The following is a 13,321-nucleotide window of genomic DNA, read 5'->3' on the forward strand; positions in this document are numbered from 1 at the left end:
GAAACAAGACTTAATACAAAGAGAATACCCTATGAACATGAATATGACCATGTATAAGCCAACAAGAGAGATCTGGAACAGATTCTTCCCTCACAGGCTACAGAAGGAACAAACTGTGCCAACTCCTTCTGCCCTTCAGAATTTCAATAAATTTCTGCTATTTAGGCAACCTAGTTTGTAATAATTTGTTATGGTAGCTATAGTCAATTAGTAAAAATAATAAAGCTAATTTATCATTATCATGCCAGCAACTCCTTATCACCCAGATCTTCCTAATTTAATAGTTAAATGAGTTTTCTCAATGTATAATTTGGTATCAGAAGTTTGGGCATTAGCCAGGGGTAGTGGCCCACACTTGTAATCCCAGTGGCTTGAAAGGCTGAGGCAGAAGGATCCCAAGTTAAAAGCCCATATTCAAAGTGAGCCTTAGGAACTAAGTGAGACCCTGTCTCTAGATAAATAAAAAGGTTATGGAGATGTGGCTCAGTGGTTAAGTGTCCTGGGGGTTAAATTTCTGGTACCAAAAAAAAGTAGTTGGACATATCTTCATAGTCCTATAATTAAAGATAAAATGTCTATCAGTTATGAAATGGTTACTTTTTTTTGGTCTATTGCTTTACCGTCTCCCCAATCTCAAAATTATTCAACAGATAGGGGATTTAAAAAATGAAAAACTGCCCCCCAAAATGGCATTTTCCCCTACTATAACGAAGACTTCCTACTGTTATTAATTACAGAGTCTACTGATTGCTTAGGGGTTAATTCCTGATGGGAGTTACAAAAAGGCGGGGGTGGTCTTATTAATGGAGTGTGAATGAACTTAAATGTATTTTATGTTCTTTTAGTTCTGGTAGTGCAGTAATTTAATAACTTCATACACAAAAAAAACTAAGCATATCTTGCGTTTAAAAAGGTTAATAGCACCATGGTTAAGGAAGGAAAACTGTAGATAATTTTTTCAGTACATGTTTCTTCTCAATTCATAAAACTGAACCACATGCAAGACACCAAATTACAGTCACCAAGAATGATTAAAACTATATACTACCATGCAATTGAATACCACAATTAAGGTATAATTACATACTGGAAAATGTTACTTGTTAAAAGGCAAATCTAATGTTTTTAAAATTACCCATTTTAACATCTCAAAAAAAAAAAGGTTGAATTTATTATTTCACAAAAACATTATGTAAATCAAAATAAAAGAGAATAATCAAGTTGTTTCATGGACTGGAAGGTGACTTATTAATTCCCTTTCATTTCCAAACCTCATCAAGCAGTCACTACATTTATGAGGCAAGTCAGCCGAATGCTTGAAATCTAGATGAATTTTAAGATCTTCGATCTGTCCTGTTGAATATTCGCAATATTGACATAAATAAATCCCTTCAGACAGATGTGAATTTAAATGCTTGCAATATTCTAGCATACTTGAAAAGCCTTTCCCACAGTCATCACAAACATGAGGAAATATTTTAGTATGTTCAATAGCAACATGCCTGTTAACATTTGTATGAAGTCTACTCCGAAAACCACATACTTGACACACAAAGAAGTTCTTACATTTGTCAAAGGTAATTTTGCTTAAGAGGCTGTATTGTCCGTGTTCTCCATTGTTATACTTATCGCTTAGTTCTATTAATTTACACGCATGCTCATTTACAACATGGCTATGCAAGTCTTCTGGATCATTCGTTTCATGTTCACAGAACTGACACAAGTACTGTTCATCACAGCTGTGCTCCTGGAAATGCAGGTAGAGTTCACTGCTTGAGGAGAACTGCACGTCACACTGCTCACACCAATACAGGTGATCGCTAAAGTGGGTGTCTGCAATGTGCTGGCTGAGGTTCTCAAAAATTACTGTCCTGTAATCGCAGTATTTACAAATGTAGGGATCTTCTTCGTGTAGTTTGGCATGTTCAATCAGAAGCATATTGGTAGAGAAGCTTTCCTTACATACTCGACACACATTTGAATCGGTACGTTTATGCTTCAGGATCATATGCTGTTTTAAATCAGAAAAATATTTACTATTGAATTCACAAAGTTCACATTTATAGAGGCCACTGCTATTAGCTCTCAGTAAAGGCCATTTCTGCTGAGCAGTCACATTCAAAGCTTGGCTCTTGTCAAGAATTTTACAAAGTTTAGCTGGTGGTTCTTCATCAGTTTGGTCTTGGAGGCTCTCGGAGGAATTGTTTTCTGTCTCTATGTCATAATCCTCAGAAATGGCATGCACTTCTACAGCAATGGGGACATCTTCAGCAGTGTGAACTTCTATAGGACTCTCCTCTTGAGTTTGCTGGTTGATTGATTCGGGTGAGTCACACTCTTCATCACAAATTTCTACATCAGCAGATTTTTCTGAAAAATGAAATGATCCTATTATATTACCGTTATTCAATTGATCAATTAGATAGATACCTCAGTGCCAAAAGAAGTTTATGGTATGCACTGAGTTTTTCTCATAGGTCTATAGAAATATGCCAATATGATTAGTTTCCCTAACCTGCAGAAAAGGCAGTGTGGTCTATAATTCTAAGCACAGGACTGGGAACCAGATAGTTCTGATTTCTGTTTCTGGCTTTGATTCCATCTGCAAATTTTGGCAAGTCATTTGATGTCTCGGTATCAGAATCATCATCTGTTAAAAAAAAAAAAATTTGGAAAAATGTTTATTATTTATATCAAAGCACTAAACATTATTATAAAATAAAGCAATAACTATTTTTGATATAATAATTTTGAATTCCAATAGAAACTAAGGACTTAGATTTAGCCATTAAGAGAGATGTTATCTATATACCACAAACAAATAAAACAACCTGTCCAAATAAGCAAATGCTTTTATGCCCCAATTAGACAAGAATACATTTTTTTTTTTTAGTTGTAGTTAGACATTTTTTATGTGGTGCTGAGAATCGAACCCAGAGCCTTGCACATGCTAGTGTTCTACCACTGAGCTACAACCATAGCCCAAGAATAAACACACTTTTTGAACTTGCTTAGGAATTTTAAGTTTCTGAGTTTGAATAAGCCTTAGCCCAGGTTCTACCAAGTTAGCATGGGGAAATGGAAATGCAGGTCAATAGACAAAACTGGGTTTCAAAAAGTTTTATTTTTGCAGTACTGGGGCTTGGATGCTATACCACTGAGTTAAATCCCCAGCCCACTTTTTTTTTTTTTTTTTTAAATAGACTATATAAGTTTCAGATTTATAGAAAGTTATGAAGATCGAGTTCCTATGTATCTCATGCTGTTTCCCTACTATTAACATCTTATAGTACATTTGTTATAATTAATGATGGATATATTACTTTTTAAAAAAATTATTAATTTTTTTTTTTTTTTTTAGTTTTAGGTGGACATAATATCTTTATTTTCCATTTATGTGGTGCTGAGGATCGAACCTAGTGCATGCTAGGCAAGCACTCTAATACCGAGCCATAATCCCAGCCCAATGACGGATATATTACTAGTGATACATTAATATCCCTACTTTACCCAGTATGTCTTTTTTCTGTTCCAGGATCCCATATTATATTTAATTATCCTGTCTTTTTAGGCTATTTTGAGGACTACTGGTCAGGTATTTTGTAGAATATCCCAATAATGGAATCTGCTGTTTCTTTTTTATGGTTACATTGGAATCATGAGTTATTGAGCAGCACAATTCTGAAGTAAACTGTGATGTAAATGTGATGCGCTCTTGGTAAGAGTGCATACTATATCAACATGACTTTTACTGTTGATGTTGACCTTGATCACCTGGCTAAAATTTCTCTATTATAAAGTCACTCTTTCCTTTCATACTTTATCACAATTAAAGAGTGAGAAGTTATGTTCTATCTACTTGAGAAAAAGGAGATAGAACATAACTCCCCTCTATATAAATAAACTTCTTCTATACAGGAGATTTGTTTTATATCCCTTATTTATTTATTCAGTCATCTACATCAGTATAGACTTTGGATATTTAATTGATTCTTTAGGTTATAATTTGATTTTTTTAATCCCCCAAATTATTTCAGCTTTGGTTATTGGGAGCTCTTTCAGATGGATTCTTATGCTCCTTAAGCATATCCCTAATAAGTGTGTGTGGTTTCTAGGTAGTGAGGTTTTTTTTTTTTGGTACCCAGAGCCTTTTAACTTTTAAACTTTAAGTATTTCCTTTTTCCCTCCCTCTCATCCTCTCTTCCCCTGGTCTCTTTCTCTCTCTTTTTTTGTACTTAACTACCATAGGTATAAATCCCAGGTCCTTTTTATATTTTATTTTGAGACAGGTTCTTGTTAAATTGCTTAGGGCCTTGCTAAGTTGCTGAGACTGGCTTTGAACTTGCAATTTTCTTGTCTCAGCCTCCTGAGACAACTGGGATTACAGACATGCACCACTGTCCCTGGTTTCCTCCCCTTTACTCCCTTTGATTTTTATGAGATGCACCCCACTTTCTTTTCCCTGTCTAGCTTCTACATATGAAAGATAACATATAACTCATAACCTTCTGAGTTTGGCTTACTTTGCTTAACGTAAGGTTCTGAAGTTCCATTCATTTTCCTGCAAATGATATAATTTTCTTTATGGTCCTTAGTCCTTTTTAAAATGTTGAGATAAAGTCTTGCTAAGTTGCCGACACTGGTCTTGAACTTATAATCTTTCTGCTTTAGCCTCTTGTTTTGTTTTGAAAGGACTTTTCTGTTCTTGCCCCAGACCTAATGTCAACTATTTCTCCAGGGGACTTAGTTCCTTTTACTTATGAATGGTACTGGAAATCATGATATGGACACAAAATGTCACCACTGCTCCTGAAGTATCACTGCTCGTAGGTCCTCTCAGTTTAACAGAGCAAAAAATGTGTGTGTATACTACCGCATCTATTAACACTAATGTATATCAATCTGAATCTATATCAAGCTAAACGTAAGTTCACAATGATAGCCCTGAGTCCATGTGTGCTTTATAACGTATGTTTCTGTGATTATAATAGGAGTCCAAAGGAATTAGTTGTGTCAGTGATCATTCAGAGAGAAGACAGTAAGTATAAGTTGTTATCATTCTACTCAATGCCTAGAAAATAAGAGTCAATAGGAGATACAAGATTCATAATTGTTGATGTTGACCTTGCTCACCCTCTGTTCATTAGCCTTTCAGACTGAGAGGTATAGCTGAGTGGAAGAGCTATGGAAACACTGTTCTTAACCTTCCACCATAAATGCTCCCAACTCCACATCACTCCTGCTTTGCCACCAATTCCTACACAATTAAAAAGGATTTAGGAAGGTGTGTTTTTTATTCATATGTCTGGAAAAAAGTTAAAAAATGAAATTACTTACTTCCTTTCTTAAAAGAAAAATACCAAACACTACATTTTCTTAAGTTATACCAAATTCAAACTCTTGCCTGCTTTGAAATCATTAACTCAATATTTTATATCCCCCCCCCTCTTTTTTTGTGTGTAGGGGGAGATACTAGGCATTGAACCCAGGGGCACTCTACCACTAAGCTAAACCCATAGTCCTTTATTTTTTTGAGACAGGGTTTTGCTAAATTGCTGAGGCTGGTCTCAAATTTACTATCCTCCTATCTTGGCCTTCTAAGTTGCTGGGATTATAGGCATGTGTCACAACACCCAGATCACCTACCATTTCAAATAAGAAAAAAAAAAAATGTAAAAGCATTTATTTTTTCTTTTAGCAGTGTTAGGATCAAACCCAGGGCCTCATTCATGCTAAGCATGGGCTCTACCATAGAGCTACCTATATACTCAGTCACTGTAAAATCAATTCAAAGAGAAATAAGTATTTTGGAAAATATTAAATGTACCTTTGTTGTCAAAATATTTTAAGTCTGGCTGTCTCATAGAGCAGACACTGTAACAATGATCAGAAAAAATCCCATTGAATCCATCTGCAATTCTGCTTATTCCAGAGGAATCTGAATATAAAACAATAAAAGAAAATTTTAAAATGTTTCAAACATACATATATCTTTAACATATTCAAATTCACATTATTTTCGAAGATAACTACCTCCCTCCCTCCCTCCCTTCCTTCCTTCCTTCCTTCCTGGACCCAGGGCCTTGTGAATACTATGTAAGTAGTACTCTACCACTGAGCTATATCTTCGGCACAAATTTTAATGATAAAAAAAAAAATAGCATCTATAATGAAAGTGTATTTTTATCAGTTTTAAACTTTTATATTTCAGATCTAATACTGACATTTAGCTTTAAGAAAAGCATAAATTACAGACTTTAAAATATAATAACTTTGAAATACATAAGGATAAAATTTTCCTTACAATCAGAATCTCACAAAATACAAATACATAGGGCTGGGATATAGATCAGTTGGTAGAGTGCTTGCCTTGCATGCGCAAGGCCCTGGGTTCAATCCCCAGCACCATGGGGGAAAAAATACAAATATATAATGAATGCTTTGTTAACTACACAAAACAGTGAGAGGTATGCCATCAGGCAAAGAAAGCATAATACATAGGGGAAATGGCCTGAGGGGTCCAATGAAAGCTTCTGAATATAATCACTTCAAGTTTTGCCTGGAAAACACCAGTAAGCAGTAGACCAGGCTTAATTTCCTCAGATAAGAAGAATAAGAGCATGGAGTAAGCTAACAGGTATGTCTGAGACTGTCTCAAGTATGTGTAAGCTATATCAGAAATGGCCATAAAGACCTCTTCATATTGCCAATACAACACAGCCAACTTCAATCACATAGTCAAATTGAAAGTTCACATTTCTGAAAAGAATGTATAGGATAAAGTTTTGTTCCCTCAGTAATGCAAAATATTTTCAAATTATTATTGTGTCTTAAGCACAGCTTGGTAATTAGGTAGGCAAAGCTCAATTATGCTATATAAGTCGTAATGATGGTTAACAAATTTTAAATATCTATAACCCATGGAATTATGAAAATTAAATACAATAATGTCTTTAAAGTTCTAACATGTCTGTCTCTAGCACATGGTAGACAATAAGGAATATATATTCAGAGAATTTAAAATTTATCTGACCTAAAAATTGATCAGATATTTAAGTCTTATCTAATCATTTGAGAAAATGGATAAGAATACAATTTCTTCGAAAATATACACACTCACCTTTAAATTAATTAACTTATACACTAACCTGAATAACGAGAAGGGTGTAAAGTCTTCCTTTTTCTTTTTTTAGGATACTCATTCATATCTTTTCAATCTAAAAAGTAAAAACATTTAATAAATATCACAAATAATTGTTAATGTTTTAATAAGAATTATTTCTAACCAAAGAATTGCCCTAAGAAATGTGTGTGCCACATGAAAATAAACCTTGTACGAGAAATGCTATACAATGTCTCTGTTTATATTTTGGATTACTTTTCCTATTAAGCTTAGAGACAGGACACTGATTTCTGCATTCTTTCTAACTAAGATGGAGAAATTCTTTTTCAAATGTTGTAATGATAAGAATTGGATAATTATAATAAAACTTATGCTTAAAATTTTTATTTTAAAAAGCCCATTATGTTATCAAATCACATTTCCTGCAATTGGGAATATTTTTATTCAGATTTCAAGCTAAAGGTGGATACACTAAAAAATATATTGTTACCACCTTTGTATTGACTCACAGCTTCCAGAAAAAATATGCATCACATAGAACCTTAGAATATAAATAATTTTTAAGAAAAAAAATCCTTAACTTATTGACAAAGTCACATTTGCTATTCTACTGAGTGAGAAAAGGTGTGGCAACCATTGTATGATTAATTTACCATCAACTGTTTTTGTTTTTTGTGGTACTGGAGATTAAACCAGGGGCACTCTACAATTGAGCAATACCTAGTCCTTTTCATTTTTTATTTTGACACAGGTTCTCACTAACTTGCCCAGGCTGGCCTTGAAATCCCCATCCTCCTGCCTCAGCCTCCCAAGGTGCTGGTATTATAGGTGTACACCACCATGCCTGGCTCCCACATGAACAGTTATAAAATTAGTTTCAGTACTTTCCACTTACTTGGTGTAATTCTTAATACTTCAGTGAGGAAAAATGAATTACAAAGTTTCCACAGGTGGTAAAAAAAATACCTGTAAGTTAAACATGACAAAAGTCATATAAGCAAAAGTGTGGCTCATTTCTGAGATTCAAAACTACAATTATTCCAGATATTTAATTAACTAGAAAAGTATAAAGAAATAATTCAAGCATAATACTCTTTTGAGTGTATTTTACTAAACACTAAAAATTGTATATACTGATGTGATTATTTATATAATTTTTCATATTCCTTTGACTTTACCTTCTAAAGTTATAGCTATGGATGACCTCAAAATAGAAATAAATCTGCATTAATATTTTAATCTATTCAGCTGAATGGGAAGTAAACATAGAGAAAACAAATACTGAATCATAGACCTGAAATGGTTAAGGTTCTTAACCAGCCATAAGCAAGCTGTGAACCTGTTATTTCATTTAATCCTGTTATGCAAAATCCATAACACCCTCCCCAAATTATTATTTACTCCTTGTTATTGATTAGTTAAAGTTGGCTACTAAGTAGTGAGGTTGGGATTTGAATATAAGTCTAACTAATTTTATTAGAAAAAAATTTTTTTTGTCCTGGGGAATAAATCCAGGGCCTTAGGTTGCTCTACCACTGAGCTACATCCCTAGCCACATCTAACCAATTTAGAAACAAAGTCTTCAATTCCTTTATTTAGTGTTGGAAACAAATAGGGAGATAAAGTCACCAATCCAGTTCCAGTAGATTAGTGTTTAAATCAGAACTACCCCCTCATTTCAGAAGAGTGCTTGTCCACAGAAGCATGGGCAAGGAGGGAATGCCAGAAACCAAATCCAGTCTTATGTGCTGTTTTTCTTATCACCTAGGTGATTTTCTCATTTCTAGTGATAAAGAATTGAGGGGCACATACTATTTTTGCTGCTTTACTAAGTTCTGGGTATATCAGCACCAGATGCAATCATATAGTAATATATTACTTCAGTTTATTAAGGATTTTCCTAACCCTTATTCTAGATTGTCTTTTAGAAAATTCTGTGATGTACACTGAGAGGCTTACTGTTCAACCCACCTCAATTTTACTGATGAAGAAACATACTCAGTGAAAGTCAAGTCAACTAAGAAATGGCAAAACCAGAGATGCAAATACATGTCTTCTGATTCCTGGACATTGAATAACTCTAACTGTATGTGGGTACATCTTCATGGCTAAGCACTGCCACCACCAAGTTACATCTTGTTTCCGGTTCTTTCTCGGCCAGCAATTGTAAGGAGGGGAAGACAGTCACCTAAGAAAAACTGACAAACATGAATTTTACAGAAATGATATAAATGCCTCACCCAGCATATATAAAATGCCCATCCAACAACCTAAAGAGCATTCTTTTGAGTTTCCAGCCCAATCCAATGCATCCAAATATCAAAAAGGCTATTTTCATTTTTATATAATAAGCTAAAATTCCAAGACTTATCCCTAAAACCTTTTATACACTTCGAGAATTTATATAGCCAAAAGCTTCAGAATTCATATTCTATACACTCTAAAACAACAAAAACTTTTTGTATGCATAATTATCTTGATGAAGAAATTTGATTTTTTTTATTCAAAGCTATCAATATAAAAATTTATTCACTAAAACAGGTTTGGCAGAACACACCTATAATCCCAGCCACTGGGGAGACTGAGGCAGGAGAAGCATAAGATCAAAGCCAGCCTCAGCAATTTAGCGATTTACCTTATCTACATATTAAAAAAAAAAAATTAAAAAAATTTTTTAAAGGGCTGGGGCTGTAACTCAGTGGTAGAGCACCCCTGGGTTCAGTGTCAGTACCAAAACAAATATTTGCTCACCAATCCTTCTCCTATCACAAAGATTTTGAATCACATGCAACTTACCACTCATTCCCCTCTCCCCACTTAAGTACAAACTATACATAATGTTTCCCCGCGGGAAAATTAAAATTATTTTAAAAAGCAAATCACCTACAATCCATTCACCTGGAAAAACCACTATTAACATTTTGGTATGTACACCTACACTTCTTCCTATGATATACATTCACAAAAGGGGGGCATGTCATTAGAAACATTTTTTTTAAAAGTATTTTAACAATACAAGTTAGCATCTTTTCACCCGTCATTTTTTTCAACAAGAATGTCTATATACAAAAAACAGTTCTCATACTGTGCCTTTTGTGCAATGCAAAAGTCTTTCTTGCTAAATGCTATAAGACATCTTTACAATAAGAAGCTACATTTTAAACAAGTTTTAAAAGAGCTAAACTTTCCTTTTTATCTTCATAAAAATAAGTATATATTCCCTAGATGTTTTTTTTTTAAATTGAAACAAAATGTTTCAGGAGAGTATGAACTAGAGTCCACTATATATCCAACTTGGACTCAGTCTCTACTGAAATACTCGAGCACAATCGGTATCTCTTTGTAAGGAGATAAACTGCTTAATTTACTGGTGTCCCTAGGCTGCACTTCAAAGAAAGCCAGAGAGGGTGGGCGGCAGGGGGCTTAAGCACCCGAACGGGTGGGTCTGGGCAGCTCTGGGAGACTGGGCGCCGGGACCAACGCGAGCACCAAGATGCGCCGCCGGAGGGTCACGGAGCTGCCGGGCAGGGCGGGAGGGCCAGCGTGGCACCACGCTGCAAAACACATGCCGGTCCGAGGGGCCGGGCAAGAATCCTCGGCCCCCGCCGCCTCCACCCTGCGCCACGCGCCCGCCTCGACCCGGCCCGGCCCAGCCACTAGCGGCTGGCGCTGGGGAACTCCTAACCACGACCCCAAGGGCGCCCTGAAGGAAGAGGCGCGGGGGGCCTCAGCGTCCTCGGCCAGTCAGGACCTGCTTTGGGGGTGGGGGAGGGGGACGCCATCCCGCCTCAAACGAAGGCAGGGTTTCAGTTTGAGGAAGCCTCCGGCCCTTCCTGCCCTCTCCCGTTGGAAGATGCGCCCGCACGCCGGCGTCCCCTGCAGCAGTCCAGCGCCCAGCCCGTCCGCTTCTCCCTCACACTCACCGTTTCCCCGGGGCCCCAGCCGGCCCAGGCACAGCTGAGGTGGCTGCGGCCGAGCGCGGGCGGAGAGGGCCGCAGGCGGCGGGCGACGCCGCTCAGGCCCTCGCGCTCCAGGGCGCTCTGTCAGGACCGGCCCTCTCCCTCCCGCGCGCCCCAAGCCCAGCCCGCTAGGCCCCAGGCCCAGGCTGCGCGGCCGCACTCACCGCCTCGCTCCGCGCCTGCGCCACTCACCTCGGGGGCCAGAGGAGAGGGCGGGGAGGTGACGAGGTGATGGGGGGCGGGGGGGGGGCGGGTGCACGGCCCCGCCGCACACTCGGCCTGGGAGGGACCACCGGCCTCCACCCCGGGGGTGGCCCCGAGGCCCGCGCCCCCTGCCGGCGCCTTTCCGCCGCCGCAGGCCCCTTCCGGACGAGGTACCGCCCCTCCCGAGGAAACGCAGCGAGCGATTCCACCCGTAGAACTGCTCCTAGCCAGGCAGCCGGACGAATTTACCCCGGCTGCTCCGTCCTCCCTCTGGCGCTGCAAGGAACCGAAGAAGCGCGGCGTGCAAGCAGTCCCCCTTGCGACAGTGCTCTCGCAAGGGCGGTAACGCGACTGATCTTGCCCAGGTTAGGCAAGGCAGATGGCATTTCAGTCCTAAAGCAGGTCAGCACCCTGTAGGCGACAAAAAGGGCCCCACCGAAGAACCACACCGGTCTAGGATCGTGTCCACACGGAGAGGTGACACTTGTTAAGATCTTGAGTGGCTATTAGGCTTCAGCCCGTTTCGTTTGCTCAAGACATCTTGGAATGAACGTGAAATTACATAGAGTGCTGGATTAGATTATTTCACTCCTTTTCCGACCTAGAGGTTCCTTGAGCAGCTAATGAAAGGATTAAATTGAACGAGCATAAATAAGTTTATGAACACGGTTTTTAAAATAACCTGTAGGGCTGAGAATACAGCTCAGGGGTGAAGTGTGTACTTTGCAAGCGCGAGGCCTGAGGTTCAAGCCCCAACACTATCACAGAGAAAAATCAAGAAAGAAAGCAACTTTTAAGTGTGATCATGTTGAATCCCCCTCAGCCCCCAGACTGAGAATGGAAGCCAAGTCTTGATGCGTACAAAACACTACCACTGGGCTTTACCCCCAGCCCCTAATCCTTTTGACAACAGGTTGAAGTAATTAGTCTCAATTTACAAATTAGAAAATTTAGCTTGTGAGAGATTGACACTTTATTTTTATAGACAAAGCACCCAAGGTTCGAATAATTATGAAGTGAATGAATGAGGTCCATATATAATAATCCTTGTCTAAGGTCACTTGGAAAGTCATGTCAGCAATTCATGATTTTTAATTTACTTCTGTTGTGCTTTTTCTGATACGCACGTGCTAATTAACCAATGAACCTCTGGAAAGGAGGAAACAGACCTTACCCCATTCCTTCACGCTCTCTAAGGAAATAAAGCTATATGGTATTTAGAAGAGACACTACTTGTTGGTGAGGCTTAATTTTTATGACCTCATAATCTTTGTGTGTATTCAGTTCAAATAAACGAATGTTCACGAGTGTTGGTATGACTTGGATAAAGTACGAAGAGACTTAAAGCTGTTTTGTAGTATAGTTTGTCCCTGGCACAGAACAGGGAATCCACACGCGATTAATACATAAATTTATAAAGAACCACCTATATCCTTCCCTTCCTTCTCTGCTGGTTCTGTTGTTTCCTGATCTAGATATAGTGGAAGCCACAAGAGGGTGTCATTCGACCATCTTTAGTTATTTTTGCTCGCTGGGTAGTCTTGTGTCAGTGTGCATTCTAGGATGAAGTTTTATTCCAAAACGTTTTGTAGTTAAACACACATCTTCCCCTCTCCTACCCAGTGCATTATTTTGAAAAATTATCACACTGCCACTTAGAAAAGAATTACAATGTTTAGATGTCTTGTAACATAATCACAAATCAAAGGCAATTTAAAGTTCTTTGAGTAGCTTGACTATGTATATTTACAGTTTCATTGTAAGTTCTTCCTTTTCCTCTCCTCCCCCACGTCCCCCTCCAAAGGAGGGTGGCAACTTGAGTGAAACTTTGAAATCTCAAAATACCAACTTATAGTTTACTAAATTCTATTATAGTTTTGATTTAGGAATATTTAATCCTCATCCTTCTAAATTTTTGCCACATTATAGAATAGCTTAATATTTTCTTGATTAGAAAAGGGATACATGGGAGGAAAAAAAAGGAAAGAAAGAAAAGAAAAGGGATGCATGTTTTTAAAATAATGGAGACAGTAAA

At 38.0% G+C, this 13,321-nt stretch overlaps 1 protein-coding gene across 2 annotated transcripts; it reads right to left on the bottom strand.

Annotated features, from left to right (window-relative positions):
• Positions 1-1,148: 1,148 nt before the first annotated feature.
• Positions 1,149-11,406, bottom strand: Znf639 (zinc finger protein 639). Of its 2 annotated transcripts, XM_076867536.2 has the most exons (7): positions 11,247-11,406; positions 9,095-9,321; positions 8,019-8,089; positions 7,149-7,217; positions 5,828-5,938; positions 2,516-2,650; positions 1,149-2,370 (listed from the first exon to the last, which is right to left on the bottom strand). In XM_076867536.2, exons 4-7 carry the CDS (start codon positions 7,204-7,206, stop codon positions 1,217-1,219), a joined length of 1,458 nt encoding a protein of 485 aa, XP_076723651.1. In that variant the 5' UTR covers positions 7,207-7,217; positions 8,019-8,089; positions 9,095-9,321; positions 11,247-11,406; the 3' UTR covers positions 1,149-1,216. The 2 variants fall into 2 exon arrangements, with proteins under 2 accessions (XP_076723651.1, XP_076723652.1); XM_076867537.2 differs by lacking the exons at positions 7,149-7,217; positions 8,019-8,089; positions 9,095-9,321; positions 11,247-11,406 and adding an exon at positions 7,121-7,144.
• Between the last annotated feature and the right edge of the window lie 1,915 nt (positions 11,407-13,321).

Source organism: Callospermophilus lateralis, chromosome 10 (genome assembly GCF_048772815.1).
Source record: "Callospermophilus lateralis isolate mCalLat2 chromosome 10, mCalLat2.hap1, whole genome shotgun sequence".
NCBI lineage: Eukaryota > Metazoa > Chordata > Mammalia > Rodentia > Sciuridae > Callospermophilus > Callospermophilus lateralis.